At 42.6% G+C, this 16,970-nt stretch overlaps 1 protein-coding gene across 1 annotated transcript; it reads right to left on the bottom strand.

Moving 5' to 3' along the window:
- Nucleotides 1-9,788: 9,788 nt before the first annotated feature.
- LOC141637726 (uncharacterized) lies at nt 9,789-10,439 on the bottom strand. The gene has a single exon (XM_074447169.1). The coding sequence runs from the start codon at nt 10,437-10,439 to the stop codon at nt 9,789-9,791; it is 651 nt and encodes a 216-aa protein (XP_074303270.1).
- Nucleotides 10,440-16,970: the final 6,531 nt, after the last annotated feature.

Here is a 16,970-nt window from a genome sequence, read left to right on the forward strand (position 1 = left end):
GCCGAGTAAGGTTATCCTTGGTAACTGGTTAAGATAAATTTTGAGGGTTTTTTTGTCAAAAACTAACTTATATTTAGGGATATTTTGTAAAAAGACTACTTTACATTATTTTTTTTTGTTTGGAATATTCCACAGTGTACCATGTGTTTTTCGGTTTTCTATGTTATACCCTTACCTTTTTTTAAATTCACTAAAACTTGTGAGAGACAGTTTTTTAATAAATTATTGAGAGACCAAACTTCCGTACCCTTTTATTTGTATTTCGTGACCCTTTTGTTGTTGATCGTGACATAGAAATTTCGTACCTATTTACATAATAAATGTACTCATTTTATCACTAATCATGATTTGTACCTATTTTACTACCTTTAGTACCACTTTTCTTAAAATTGTAAAATAATCTTTCAATAAACTTATTTAGAAACCGTCACTCAGGGACCTACTTTATGGTGTACCCGTAAACTTCTTATTAATTTCTCAATCATGACCTCTTTCAAATCTTCATTAACTTTACCACTATCAAACAAATGTACTTTCACCTTTATTTTGACTAGTAATGTTGTATCACCATACTATATTAGAAGCATCACAAATTACTTTTAATAAGCACAAACTATTATTAAAAACTTCAATTATTAAACATGAATTGGTTGTGGAGATTTGATGAATTTGAGTTAAATTCGATTATTACTTAAATAAATGAGTTGGTTATTGAGTAATTGGAATGATAAATAGACGATTTAATAGATCATTTAAGAAACTAAGTTACAAAGACAATAAACAAGGTCATGATATAGACTAATGTATAGAGTTTAGGGATACACCATAGAATTAAAAAAATGTAGGGGTATAACATAGAAAACTGAAAAACTCGGTGGTATACTATAGAATATCCTTTTTTTTTTACTACCTCTGTTTTCTTTATTTTTGGCCAATAACTACTTATGCTAAGAATCTAGACAAATTTGGTCAGTTTTCCAGCTTAAGCCAATCACCTTTGACTCTTTTATATTTTAAACTTGCTTAGGCACGATTTTGGCAATTCATAGTTTACTTATGCTTAACTTTAGTATATGTTAGTAGTTATTATTGAAATGTGAAAATATAAATTATGCTTATCTGAAGTTAAATTGTGTGTTGAACATAGTTAATCATTGTTGTTTGATGTTAACAGAGTTATGTGCGATAGGTTAATGTCGCTAAATCAACCATATCTCGCCATACTTTTAGCAATGTAGTTTTTGACCAAAAAAAAAAACAAAGGTAGTCTAAAGCAAGACAAATAATATAAGGTAATTATTTTACAAATACCCCTTAACATAAGGTAGTTTTTGACAAAAAAAAAACTCATATTTTAATAATTAACTAGATTTCATGCCCGGGCGTTGCCCAGATAGGTAACTAAACAATAATTTCGAAACATTTATCATGAGATTAATGTTTAAAATGAATTGGCTTTTCAAGAAGGTATTGTAACACCCTCATCTACCAAAGTGTCTTACCAAGGCCTAGCTTAGCAAATGGACGTGCTACCATCTTGGTTGCCCGAGGTAGAGTATATCATATAGAGCATAAAAGAACATTTAATTAAAGGTGAATAAAAGTTTAGTCGGATATAAACCACAAAACCAAAAATCCAAAACTGAAAATACAAATCCAATAAAGTGATCGTCTAATGTTGACACAACAACGGAAGCTAGCTAGACTCGACGATCCTCTCATCCATCTCGCGATAAGCTCAATCAACCAAAACCTGCTAGATATCTGCTTACCATCCCCCAATGGATCACCGCAGATTTTGCAACAATGAAAAGAGGTCAGTCAACTGCACAATAAAACATGACTACAACAACAATAATAAACCATCCAATCCAATCCAATCCAATCCAATCCAATCCCGTAACAACACAATCTCCAACTTCCAAGTACATTATCTGAACTGCAGTCCGGATCTGCCAGGTTACCCATCGTAACAGGTACCTACACCGTCAGTGGGAGACCGCAACCTTGCCACCTAAGCCCCGCTCATCGCAACGAGCGATCCCAAATCATTAATGTGCACATCCCCCTTGTGACGGAAGCCACAAGTGGCGAACATGAGGGTGAAGACCATCTCCCGACAATGGCTGCACAATCAATATCAATGATACCAATAATACCAAGTCACTATAATATTATCACAATAGGAAATCATACAATCACCACATCACTTAACAACAATCCTACAAAGGACTGAGTAGGGAAACTCTACCTTATTCGTAAATTCCAAAAGACGATAATCAAGTAAGTTAGAACTGCTCTTCTACGAACTCATCACTTAACAAAGGTAACCAAACAATACTAATCACAACCATCACTAACTAACCATTTTCCAAAGACCAACCCAATCTAGGGTTTGCAATGAGATTGACTTAAAGCAAAAAGGTAGAAATCAAGGACTTACAAACTGATAGACGCACGAACTACGAAAACCGAACACCGAAATGATAGATCCTCTTTTGATAGTTGATTAGGGTGATTAATGTAACACCCCCGTACGCCAGGATGCCTTACCAAGGACCATCCCAGTGTATGACGGTGTCACCATCTCGGTTTCCCGAGGAGTAGATCAAATTAGACAATAAAAGAACTATTGTAAACATTATTATATCTTATACAATACGACTCATTACAACGTCTTTATAATAAAGGTACAACCATAACACTCATGACACTGCCTCTCTAGACTGGTAGCGTGATGACTCGATCCCTCCAATCCTAGCCGCCATCATCAACAATACCTGCTAAGCCAACTGCTCACCATCCCCGAATGGATCACCGCAGGTTTCACAAAACAACAACAACGGGGTTAGTACTGACTAATCAAATGTAAGACAGAATAACAATATAAACAGCTGATCATCCTCTATCCCAGTCTCACGACCTCGCACGAAGAATCGACTACGCCCCGAAGGGTGTAGCCCTGCCATTACCCATCGCAAAGGTAATCCTCGCCGCCGATGGGTGACCGTAGCCCATCCCACCTAGTCCGGCTCATCAACGAGCGACTAACAATCCCTGTCCCTTAATGTGCACATCCCCTCCCGTGGCGGGTTCCACGGAGGGCGAACTAGGATGTGAAGCCACTCCCGCAAGTGACTCCACCACAATCACAACACACACAGCCCTACAGCTGTCACAACACCACAATCAACACCACCATCACCACTACACCAATACTCCGATGATCAGCAGATGACAATCATACACAATACAATTACAATCTTAAATCAATTAACAGTGAACTGAGTAGGGAAACCCTACCTCATCGCAAAGCATGCCAGACTTCTATTTACAGCCACGCACGACTCCAATAAGCATCCTAACAATGATAACCATCTCCTATTACACAACTATACTCAAAGAATCACTCAAAAGAACACAAGGCAGGGACTTACCTAACTTTACACATCGGCGGTGACATAGACGACCACCACACACGTCGTTCTTCCCCAGCGAATCCCGTCATTCCCATGGTGGAGGTTTAGGCTAATTCCATTAAAGTGTGAAGATATGGGGTGATAGGGGAGAGAGATAGGTTAGGGTTAGAGAAAAAGGAACTGTCGAAGAAATGAGAAAAATGAAATGAATCTCGCGAACTTGCGTTTATATTAACGTGTCGACAGCAGCCATACTCGGTCGAGTACAAGAGTACTCGGCCGAGTAGGCTCTACTCGGTCGAGTATGGGTGATACTCGGCCGAGTAGCCTCAGCTAGGTCGAGCAAGAATTCTATAAACCTCATGATACAAGTCTGATCCCACACCCATTCATCCCTAAGGTCTGTTTGGTCAACATTAACGGTCAACAATGTTCTTGTGGACCATGGAAAAACGCTCCACTCAAATGCTTTTTCAAAACATTTTTAATTTTAAAAGAGTTGCCACTAAATTTTTAAATAGAATTTAGAAACCAATTTTAGAGATTTGAATTCGTGTGACTTTACGTGTTAGGAAGTTAATTTAATTTCATTAAAACAACACCCAACCCCGCCCATTGCAATAACGGTCTCTACTAGGTGAAAGATGGCTATTTCGGAAAGATATCACATGCGTATGCAACCATTGAATTTAAATCCTATCATGCGAATTTCATTCTAAGTCGTTTAAAATGCATTTAACTTCGTCGAAGTGGTTTAGCACGTGAGGTTCATTGATTAAACTAGAAAAACACATCCAAAGAGAGGGATAGGAAGGCTTACGCTTAGCATAAGATGTATTAACAAACATTAGTGGTTAGCTCATACATACAATATAAATTATAAATAAAGTAAATTAAAATCTAAAACATAAACTAATTAAACTAAGGATTAATCAAACAAAGTCAAACAAGGAAGCAAATTAAAACACAAAACCTGGACAAACCCGTGCACTGCACGGATCTGAAATTTTCGAAATATGTCATAATCGACCCGTGCACTGCGCGGGTTTTGAATTAATACATTGCTAATTACAAAATAAATACTAAATCAATGCAATAAATTACGAAAATCTACCTAAATTAAAATTACAAATTATAGGTCTGGAAAATTATAAAAAATCAATTTTTATATGGTTAAAAATAAATACACGTAAATTAAATAAACTCGATTTATTAAATTGCCCTATTCCAACACGAGGATATGTAAATGAGACGGGGTGTACGACCGACCGATATGGCGGATTTCTTTCCCATCTCAAGTCAACGCGGGTGTCGGAATGGTACTTTAACTCATACTGAAACTATTCTAGTTTCGATATTAGTTAGGCGATGTTAAACAATGGTTAGTAAATAAACAATAAAAAAAAAACGAAATAAAAAAGAGAGAAGGGAGTTTTAATGCACCCTCAACCTACATGTACCGTTGACACCGTCTTGGGTCGTAATCGATCGTAGATTTTATCTCGAGGGGCCGTCGTCGACGAAGACAATTGAAATTGAATTTTGAAATCCCGAAACAAACACGTTCAAAAGGCAGACTTGAGCAGCGATTTTCAATCGCTCACCACGACTTCGTTTCTCAACGATTTTTCAAACCGAAAGATGTTTTGGAAACTAGAAAGACTGAATTTTGTGAATATGGAAACAAACCAGAATTTTTAATAGGATTTGTGCACGAGAATCAAGGCCAAAGACCACGACAGAAACTCGAAAACAAGATTTGTGTCCCTGTTTTCGAGCGGCTGTCACGGCTTTAGTTTAGGGTTTTTTTGGACGATTGATGGTTGTTATTTGCAGTATGTTGTGGGGAGAACTTAGAGGAATGAATGTATGGTGGAGAGGGGATATTTATAAGGAGTTTCGAAGGGTAGAAGTAGGGCAACAAGCAGTCGGGCTCCCTTTGCATAGCTGCTGTCCATCAGCTAATTCGTGGGGTTTTTAGGGTTTATATGGGGGTTTTCTTGGTGGTTAAGCTAAAGTAATATGGGTAGGATATTAGGGTATGGTGTAGGGTTAATGGGCACGGGTTTGGTAGCTGTTTGGAGCGGGTTTTGGGCTCGGGATTGAGCACGCAAAACAGGGGGGGCTGCTTGTGTTGCGGGTTGTTTGTGGAGTATTTGGGACGGGAATTGGATGGGTTTTGTGGTGTTCTAGGTGCTGGGTTGTTGTGGGTAATGTGGAGCGCGGGTTGGTGGTGATGGGTTGCGGGTTTGGACCAAGTTTGAGTCGGTTTAGAAGGGCTTTCGATGGGCTATACAAACACGGGTAAAGGAAGGAATTGGGCTGTGTTGGGGAGTGTTTAGGACGAGATTTGGGTGTGGATATGGGGGTTCGAACTGGGGTTGAATGGGTAGAGGCCTAGGTTGGTTAGTGTACTCGAGATTCGTGCCAACTCGTAAAGAAAACGGGCTCAAAAACCGAGCTATAATCGAGCTCCAAAACGCGTGGTTGAAACGAGTTTTCGATTTTCAAATTCGATTTTTCAAATCAAATTAACACATTAAAATCAATGATTTTTCAAATCAAATACACTCATAAAATGATTTTTCAAATCAATTATTTATTTTATTTTCAATAAAATAAACTTGAGAAAATAAATTCAAAATAAAGTAAAATGAATTCACATTAAAAAAGCTTTAATTTAAATATCATTTAAATTAATAAAATACTCCGTCGACAACGCTCATTCTACATCGTAAAACGAAGCCCAAATAAAGACAATGACAACTAAAGAATACATGTGTCCTATCATCCTCGGGTGTTTGTCGGGTTCTCTATAAATTCCAATATCGACGGATACAGGTATCTACAGAGCCCCCACTTTGACTGAGGCTTGGACAAGGCGAAAGTCAAAGTATACCCCAGTCCCTCTCGACACGAGGATTCTAACGGGTCGTTTATAGTCCATTAGACTTGCGTATGTAAGCTACTTGACCATAAGAAGAGATCGGACCTAAAACTTTGTCGGGATTGACTCTTGCTTCTGTTGTGTCAAATTATCATCGTTAGTCATCGACCCATAAATTGCATATACGGTGGGTTGAGCCTTATCCTCGGGCGCCTACGTATCCGTTTATGACGGAATCAAACCCGCGTCGTAGTTCGGCTCGATGGCTCGTAGCTTTCTGTCAGCCGGCTCGGATGCCAATATCCCATTGTTCATGTGAGTAAAGACAAAACTTGCGCTTTGCTTATCAATTTCACTGTTACGCTAGGGAGAACGATTCGGCCGCGTTTTTGTTGGGGAAATGTCATTTCCGTAGCATTCGTTGTTGATCTTTGTTAGGAGGATGCCATCCATGCTTTTTGTGGTGGTCTGGAGCCGACGGCGACAGAGCCCCCGATTGGAGCATATTTCGCAAATTTAATCATAATATATAGCACGTGATTCACGTAGCGACATTTTGATGCTTGAAATGGTCATCGACCGAATTTTGATGGGTCTCTGGAGCCGACGGCGACAGAGCCCTCAGTTGAAAGAAAAGGAAAATGGGTTATCGACCCGCAGACATGAACATTGCTTAGAAAAGGTGGGTCATTGACCCGAACTTTGAATATCTCGAAAATGATTGGCCTCTTCGAGGTGAGAATTTATTTCATTTTTCTGGATCCAAATGATTTTTCGAATCAACACATAATTTTATTTTCAATAAAATTAATTGCGAAAAATTATTTCAAATTTCTGGAGTCAAATGATTTTTCAAATCAAAACACAATTTTATTTTCAATAAAATTAATCGCAGAAGTTTATTTCAAATTTCTGGAGTGAAAGCGATGGGTAGACACGACCTTTTGACGAAAAGGACTCGGACTTTCTGACCCGTAACCAATGTGGGCGTAACCTAATAAAATCCGTAAGTGTGTACGGGATGTTAATTCAACACGGGACGCGCAGGGGACGAGATTGTAAATTAGTCACTTCGGTGCACGAACTATGACAAATTCCGCAAGAGAAATGAGCGAACAAAACCCGGGACGGATGGGGCCCACTTGGCGCGCCACACGGTTCCCTACACGGCCGAAATAGAGGAGGTATGGGACTTGCTTTCTTATTTCAAAAGGCTACCAAACTTCCTAAAGCTAGTAGGCTTCCAAGTTTCCAAATTTCCTAGAAAATTTAGGTTTCCAAAACCTAAAGGAATTATACTTCCAAAATTCCTCATCTCTTTTCATATATAAGGAAGGGCTAAGGGTTGAGATTTCTCACAATTTCTCCAAACAGAAATCTCTCTGCTTAAAAGAATATCTTTCTTAGAAAAAAAAAACTAGTCATGAATTCCTTGTTTGGGACCATGAAGGGATGGGCGACAGAATTCAGGGGTTTAGAAATCCAAAATCTGAATGCGGCGGGAATTCAACAAATTATTTTCCTGAGGCAAGTCATGATTCAACCCGCATTTCTTAAAGAGTGCCTGAGAGTGTGGGATCCCGAGCATCATGTCTTTGCTTTTCCGGAGTGAGAAATCTGTCCCCTTCCTGAAGAATTTACCGTCTTAGGAGGATGGAGGACCACGCAAGAGCCTGTGGTTCCCGACTTTGTGTCCAACTGGACCCAAAAATACCGCGAATATCAAAACTTGTCGCGTGATGAAGCCCGTACCATCGTCGATGGTGGAAAGGTGGACCTGCTTGCGCTAGTGCATAGATTCCGGCGTGCGAATGACCCAGATATACCGATCATTTATCGACGCCGCGCCTTTGGCCTCATTCTATTGCATCTTTATTGTTTCGAGGGGGCGATAGAAATTCCATCTTATCGCGGCCAAGCTAGACTAATCCGAGTCGTGGAGCAAATGGAGAATGGTGCTAATCCTGCATGGATTATATTAGCTGAGACTATTAAAAGTTTGGATGCACAAAAAGCCAATCCGGATGCTGTATTCATGGGATCAACCCGCCTACTGCAAATTTGTCTTTCTTCTCTTTTTTCCTCTTTTTCTCTTTTTTCGTCTCTTTTTTTTTCTTTTTTTTCGCCTTTTTTCTTTCTTTTTTCGTCCTTTTTCTTTTTTTTTTTCTTCGTCTCTTTTTCTTTTTTTTTTCGTCCTTTTTCTTTTTTTTCTCTTTTTTTTTTTCGTTTTTTTCGTTTTTTTTAGGTTTTTTTTTTTTGACCTGCCTTTTTTCGATTGTCTACGGGTATGGCTCGGTGAGCGTCTTGGTTTGATTGATCCGCCGTTGAAACCGAGAAGATTATCATGTCGAAGTCTCACTAATCGGCGACGGCGCTACGATTCGAGCAAGGATCCGACATTCTTGGCGAAATATCTTGATTAGCGGAACAGGGTCTCACATTATTTGGTCCTTACCATGGCTTCATTTGAGCTCACTTACCGGGCTCGCTCAGATGCGATCATACACGGTATGTCACTTTGTTGGGCTTGGATCACCTTGTCTATTTTTACCCGGACCGAGTGCTTCGCCAATTCGGTCGTCAATAAATTGTCCCTGCGACAGAGGCTTCGCGAGGTCCTGCTTTTGTTATTTCTCAGGGTAGATGTCATACTTGGCTCCATGCGTGGCGCCGAAGGACCGTGTGGCGCATTCCCGAGCCACGCGAGTCTACTTGGGTTTCCCCTTCATATCTCAAATGGACTACGTAACCGGGCCTTAAAGCAAGGAAGAAACTACGAAAGATGATGCCATTGATCGGGAGAAGCATGACGGGGGTTAAAAAATCGACAATTCTTTCTTGGGCCGATTCCGGGCCCGGCGAGACCGAGACTAGGCCGACGAGAACCCTAGGGCTAAACCTGGTGCTCCTAGCGTGTGGGACCGACTGGGTACTACAAGTGGTGACGTTCCGACACTTGCAGAGAGACTTGGCCCTCGACCAAGCGTAAAAGAGAGATTGGGCCCGCGAGAAGACAGCGTGGTCCCCCCGAAGAAACGGGCAAGAATGGTAATGGGTAAGACATCGTCTCGTAGTGACGGGACACGCGACCCAACTAAAGATAGGTGGTAGTTACGGCTCTATTATTTAGTATTACTATTATGCTTTTATTTGCTTTCCTGTTAGTTTGATTTGTAATGGGCGTCGCCCGGATTTATCAAAATAAAAGACACGTATTATTTATTAGAAATCCTCAGTTTCTGCATTGAATATTTCATTTTTATTGTGGTTTTACCCTCTTCAAGGGTTGCCTACGTATCGCTTTTCAATGAGAATCAAACCGAGGTCATAGTTCTCTCATAAAACATTTCGAGCGGTGGCAACAAATGCCAAACTTAAAACTTATTCAAATACATCACAATTCAAGTGTTATTTCATAACTTTGAGAGTGAGGTCTTAAGGATAGTACTTCTTCAATGATCCGATTCGTTGGATTCGAGAAATCATTTCCATCCAAATCTGTCAAACGTCCGCGCCTCCGTGAGTATCTTCTTCACGAGATAAGGACCGGGCCAATTAGGCTTAAACTTCCCTCTTGGATCGACCGGTAATAGAGCCCTTACTGATTTGAGAACTAAATCGCCTTCATTAATTCCCCGGGGCTTCACCTTCTTGTTAAAAGCCCGCTCTATCCTTTTCTCGATAGGGTGAACATGATACAACGCATTCAAACGACGCTCATCAAGTAACACCAACGAATCATATCTGGCTTGGACCCATTCCGCTTCCGGGACCTGGCTTTCGAGCAAGATGCGCAGGAGGGTACTTCGATTCGATTGGTTATCTTGCTTCCATCCGTAAACTAGATAGTACGGGGTTGCCCCTGTGGGTTGTTCGATGGATGTTCTATATCCCCACAACGCGAAGGGTATCTTCTCCGGCCACTCCTTGTAATTGTCAGACATCTTTCTCAATATAGTAGCCACCGTTTTGTTAGCGGCCTCCTTTGCTCCATTTGTCCGAGGTCGATATGGAGATGACTTATGATGCTTGATTCTATACTTTTCAAGTATAACGGTTGTCTCAGCTTGAAAGTGAGTTCCATGATCAGCGATGAACTCGTGCGGCACTCCGTGCCGGCGAGATGATGTCATTCGAATAAACTTGGCTACTTGCTTCGCATTTAGCACTTTGTAAGACTTGGCCTCTACCCACTTGGTAAAGTAATCAATAGCGACTAGGATATAACAATGCCCTCCTGTTCCAGAAGGGTTTACTTTTCCGATGATGTCGATTCCCCAGGTTGAGAAAGGCCAAGGTGACGTCATGGTGTATAGCATAGAAGGTGGTACATGTTGAATATTCGCAAATATTTGGCAATTGTGACAATGCCGGACATATCTGCGATAATCTGTTTCCATTGTTGTCCAATAGTATCCTAACCTCATGATCTTCCGAACTAGCATGTGGGAGTTCATATGCGGCCCACATTCCCCGTCGTGGACTTCTTCCATGACCTTTTCTGACGTTGTCTTGTCGACGCATCGCAACAGGACACCCTGTGTTGTCTTCTTATACAATTGTCCATTGTTAGTTTTAACGAATTGGGCGGATAACATTCGCAATGCACGCTTTCCACGTGTATCAAGGTCTGCAGGGTATTCTCCTGCTTCTTTGAATCTCACAATGGATGCATACCAAGGTTAAACCGCTTTCCCGGCATCATCGACAGCGTTTATATAAGTTGGTGAAGACCTTCGTTCGACACACAATGGCATGCTATCCATATGATCAGGGATGTTTATCAACGCTGCCCGTTTTGTGGTGCGTCGGCGAACTAATTTTCCTCCCTTGGGAGGTACACGTATCGCACCTCTTCGAAGAGTTTTCCTAGCTCTTCTATCTTAGCCTGGTAGGGTGCCGGTCGCTACTTTTGATCTTCCATGACCCCGTCACTTGATTAATGACCAAGGAGGAATCCCGTGTCTTGTCAACTTCATGACTCCTAACTTGTTAGAGCTCTGCAAACCAAGTAGGCATGCTTCGTATTCCGCGGCATTTGTGACTGCGAAGTCCAATTTGATCGAAACTGGTACGTGCTCTCCTCTCGGTGAAATGATAAGGACACCTATCCGCATCCCATGTTATTCGAAGCCCCATCGAAATATAGATCCCATACATCATCTTCGACATAGACAATATCCTCATCTGGGAACGACCAAGTGTCAATAATGTCAGTTTCTTCGACTGGATTATCGGCCAGGAAATCGGCAACGACCTTTCCTTTTATCGCTTTCAGCGGCACATATTTGAGATCGAATTCCGATAGCATGAGGGTCCATCTTGACATTCTGCCGTTTAGCACCGGCTTTTCAAACAAGTACTTGATGGGGTCCATTCTGGAATATATATACTCACACTGTAGCTGAGCATATAGTGACAGAGCTTCTTCATTGCCCAGACTAAAGCTAGGCATGTCTTTTCTAATGCCATATACTTTGATTCATACTCCAAGAACTTTTTACTAAGGTAGTAAATTGCTCTTTCTTCTTTGTCAACGGTTTGTGCCAGCATTGCTCCCATCGCGGTATCTGTAACTGTTAAATACAGTGATAGAGGCAAGCCGGCTACAGGCGGACTGAGAACTGGCGGAGAAGATAACACTTCCTTTATCTTATCAAACGCGGCTTGGCATTGGTCATCCCACATAATATGCTCCCCAACTTTCAATTTCTTAAAAATTGGTTCGCAGATCATAATTAATTTTGAGACGAAACGGCTTATCTATTGCACTCGGCCTAAGAAACCTCGAATTTCTTTCTCGGTTTTAGGATGGGGCATTTCCATAATGACTTTAATCTTTGATGGGTCGATTTTGATGCCACGGTGGCTAACGATATGACCCAAAAGCTTGCCAGAGGTGGCCCCGAACGCGCACTTCTGTGGGTTTAATCTCATATTATACTTTCTCAACCTCTCGAAGAATTTTCGTAATGCCACCAAATGGTTATTACGTTCCTTCGATTTTACGATCATGTCATCGACGTAGACCTCTACTTCCTTATGAATCATATCATGCAACAACGTCGTTCTTTGTTCTCCGGTAAGTCGCGTCGCATTTATTAATCCAAACGGCATCACGTGTAGCAATAAGTGCCCCATGGTGTTGTGAAAGCGAGTCTTGTGCATATCTTCCTCGGCCATTTTTATCTGGTTGTAACCGGCGTACCCATCCATAAAGGATAATAATGCATGGTTAGCGGTATTGTCAACCAAGATGTCAATGTGAGGTAACGGAAAGTCGTCCTTTGGACTAGCCTTATTTAGATCACGAAAATCAACACAGACCCGAACCTTTCCGTCCTTCTTTGGGACCGACACCACATTAGCTATCCAATCTGAGTATTCCGATACTTTGATGAACCCGGCCTTGAACTGTTTATCAATCTCTTCTTTGACTTTCAAAGACCACTCGGTACGCATTCTACGTGGCTTCTGCTTTACTGGTTTGAACCCTGGCTTGATCGGAATCTTGTGCTCTGCAATTTCCCTATCAATGCCCGGCATATCTTTGTAGGACCAAGCAAATACATCTTTGAATTCATTCAACAATTCAACAAACCCCTTCCTTTCTGCGGGATCTAAGGTTGTTCCTATCTTAAGCTCCTGAGGCTCTAAGGTAGTCCCCACATTAACAACTTCGGTATCTTCGATTACCGAGCTTCTTTGGTCGTATTCTTCCAACCCTTTTACTAAGCGGGAGGCGGTTCCACCTCCTCCTCTTCTTCTTCCACTGTCTATCCTCGACCTCATTCTCAACGTTATTAAAACAATCAATTGAATCGCAATATAAATGAGACAAGTCGTAAGCAAACTGATTCATCTTATTATTGATTTGAAACTGCGCAAACTGCGTTAACATTTGGGCCAACTGATCAGAGGTCAGTGGCAAGATAGGAGCAGTATTCGGGACAGGCCCCGGAATACCAGCACTAGGGGAAGGTACGGGAAAAGGAAAGACTGGGGAAGGGGTATCTTCGACACCTAAAACCCTAGACTTAGCCTTAGGACTTATGTCAGACTCAGACTCGGACTCAGACTCAGACTCAGAATCGTCATCAGGCTTGAACATTTGCCCTTCTCCAATGGTCATCTTGAAAAGCGAACCCTTGTTGTTGGTCCATTTGATGATTTTCCGCCATCCAGATGTATTCCTCTGAGGATCTACATCAGTAATGAGGGTAGATGGATCGAAACGATCACTCCTTACGATCATGTTTACCAAGACTTCGTTTGGTATTTCCGGCTTCTTTTCCTCTCCAAAGAGGAGACCCATAGCTTTCCCATCTTCGATCGGAACAGACTCCTTCTTTATTGTAGCTACTGCCATAATGTCTTCGGGAATATAGAAACAATCACGGAATACTTTGATTCCGCGGACCAGCTTGTTGGCCTTTGAGTTGAACAGTGGTTCGGGGAAGTCTAAACTCGGCATTTCCTCCCCGGCTTTCACAAAGTGGCCGTTTAGAGTTAGCAAGTATGGCCCCATCTTGATGTCTCGGTCTTCGATCGAGACTCTCTTTCTCGGGGAGTCTTCTTGATTGGCTCATACCCAAGCCCGTATCTTGTCCCCTTAGGCCGGCGACTTCAATTGAAATGCGTTTTCCCTTCGGGGTACATGGAGTACCCGAAGTACTTTCCGGTCTTGAAGATTGCTTTACAAACACGGCTTCCCGTATATAAGTCCATATTCGGTGCCTCGAAAGTGGAATCAATTGCGTTTACTACCGCGAAACCACAAGACTCCAAGGCGGTATTATCAGTTTGCACTTCGGAAGTAACATCTCCTCCCGTCACAATTATAGGAGTAGCATCGATGGTCACTACCTCTCCCTTGAGAGGGATTTTAATCTTGCGATGGAGGGTAGAAGACACGGCTCAGTTTGTGTGAATCCATGGTCTCCCGAGCAAAATGTTGAAAGATGAGGCAACATCTATCACTTGGAAATTGACCTTGCGCTCCACCTTTCCCACATTCACGCTTAAAGTGACGAGTCCAGGACACTCGACGCCTTTGTGCCATCGAAAGCCCGAACCGTTTGCGTAGTGGGTGCGAAGTCGCTTTTCTCGAGTCCCAAAATGAAAGCGGTCCATAGTGGGAGAACATTAACTGCAGACCCGTCATCGACAAGGGTCATTGGGAGTCGCTTATGACGGCATTCTACCGTGATGTACATAGCGAGACAATGTTGTGGCCCAAATGAGGGCAGGTCTTCATCAGAAAAAGTTACGGCATTAGTGAGCCGAGGTTGGTTTTGAGCAACAAATGAGACCACGTCATCCGGAGTAGTGTGCGGTGACACGGTCATATTCGTTAAAGCTTGAAAGCGAGCTTGTCGGTGTTCAAACGAGCTCAACATTAATTCCCAGGATGGAGACATACGCCTTAGTCTTTTAATCGCTTGCTTGATGAGGGAGGCCTCTGAGGTCGACCCTTTACCAAGAGCCCGGACTGAGGTGGCCTCCTTGGTGGGTGTCTTACTTAGACTGTCTCCAAAGATAGAGACATGGTTTGCCTTCTCGACACGATAGGGACGTCCCGATCGAGTCAAATGATTAGATTCGAGGACATCTTTCCTCAATATAGAAATTTCTTCCTGAGTTCGGGGAATAATCGCACCTTCGGTGAGATAGATATCGTCTTCATCGTCAGCCCAGACCCCATTAATTTCATTCTCGCTTCAGAGAATGTATGGTGTGCAATCGATAGCAAAATCTCCAATTCGAACTTCGTTCTTAGCTTGAGGGATATACTCGGGAGCGACTTACATAGACCTTCCCCACGAAAAACCCAGTGAGACGGCATATGGGTTGGATTAAGTGAGATACATCGGTATTGTCTTCGACGAATACTGCATTGGCATGGTCGCCAAAAGGATTGTTCAGGTTGTTAGGTCGGACGGTGGGGATGGGGTGCGACCCATTCTCGATCATGTCTTGGATTTCATGTTTAAGACGGTAACAATTTTCGGTATCATGACCTTTTCCTTGATGATAAGCACAGTAGGCGTTGGGCTTATACCATTTACCCTGTCGATCCGTAGGCGGGTCCGGAGTTGGACCAATTGGGTTCAGATTCCCTTGGGCCGAGAGCCTTTGGAGGGCGTATGCATAGGTACACCCGATGTTAGTGAACACTCTTGGCTCATGGCGTTGCGATCCCTTAGGAGCTCCTCCCAAAAGACCGATGGCTTGGATATGATTGGCAGAACTGGATGCCTTATCTTTGGAAGAAGAGGCACTCTGATACCCTTTTGGCTTTTCAGCCTCAGCAGAACGAACGTCGTCCTCAATTTTTCTTCCGACTCGAATAAGGTCCTTGAATGAGCCGAAATGTTGATATTTGATAGCGTCGCGGTAGACAGGTCAAAGATTTTTGATGAACTTATCTACTATTTCAGTCTCCTCTGGCCTTTTGGCCAACTTCACGCTTTCAGCGCGCCAGCGGTTGAGGAATTCAGTAAATCCCTCCTTATCCTTCTGTGTCATCACCTCGAGTATGCGCACGATAGTCCGAATCTCAAAGCATTATCGGCAAAGTGTTTGCAGAACTCCACCGCTATATCTTCGAAAGTGGGGAAATTCTTAAGCTCAAGGCTGTAGAACCACGCCTTCGGGTGTTCTCCTAGGGATTGAGCAAAAATGTGGGGCAACATCTCAGCAGGTACCCCTTTCAGCGCAAGGTACTCGTTGTAGGAACGGATATGTTGCAATGGATCTTCCGTCCCTTTGAACTTTGGGATATCAGTTAGGACAAAATTGGTTGGTAGCTTGTCCTGGACCGGCATGTACCCTCTGGCATTCTCATAATGCACATTTTCCCCTCGGGATAGCTTCAACTGTTCCTCTATTAGTCGGAACCTCTTTTCGAATTCAGTTTCCGGGGGCGGTGGTATGGGAGCTTCCACCGCGATCTTGGCTTCCACAGCCGTCAAGCGTTCCATCATTGCGACCAAAGTGTCGTTAATCTGCTTCAGTGCCTCTGCGGTAGTCATACTTCTTGTTTGTAGCGGCCTTTCTACAATAAAATCCCGAGCGAGTATCAGTTATCGAATCAAAATCCCCTTCACAAACAGGACTCGACTCATAACAACATGACGGACTCCATACGACTCGATATGGGGCTTAGACCCGGAGAGCGAGCAATTGGGCCCCCTCGGTTTGGGTCATACACGACTAGGGACGGTTTTTCAAACCTAAAACTGGCTATAACTTGACATGGATCCTACGAACGAACTATTCTGGCTCGTTGGAACGGGTCCTAACCGTGATACACACGTGGCTTGGGTTTTAGACTCAACGTGATCATAAATCCGACATGACAAACCCGTGTTCAAACCAGACATGGCTCTTGGGCTTTGTGACAAACGCCCTAGGTGGCCTAGTGGAGGCGTTTTGGTGGACTGACTTGGACCAAATGGTCGACTTTCATGACTCAGACCCCAAAGATCGGTTTAGGTGACTCACTTGACAAGTGTTCTAACCAAACAAAGGCTCACTCGAGCCTAAGGGTGGACTAGATCGCCTATATCGAGCAAGCAAAAGCCCAACTCGACTAACCCGACCCCACTGACTCAAACTCTATTCTAGGTTTGGGTTGGACCTGGGATACAGTTCATCGAAAT

The sequence above is a fragment of the Silene latifolia genome, unplaced genomic scaffold, assembly GCF_048544455.1.
Source record: "Silene latifolia isolate original U9 population unplaced genomic scaffold, ASM4854445v1 scaffold_141, whole genome shotgun sequence".
NCBI classification, from domain to species: domain Eukaryota; kingdom Viridiplantae; phylum Streptophyta; class Magnoliopsida; order Caryophyllales; family Caryophyllaceae; genus Silene; species Silene latifolia.

Coding starts and splice junctions, on each gene's coding strand:
- LOC141637726 (XM_074447169.1), bottom strand. CDS start 10,439: ATGACATCATCTCGCCGGCACGGAGTGCCGCACGAGTTCATCGCTGAT.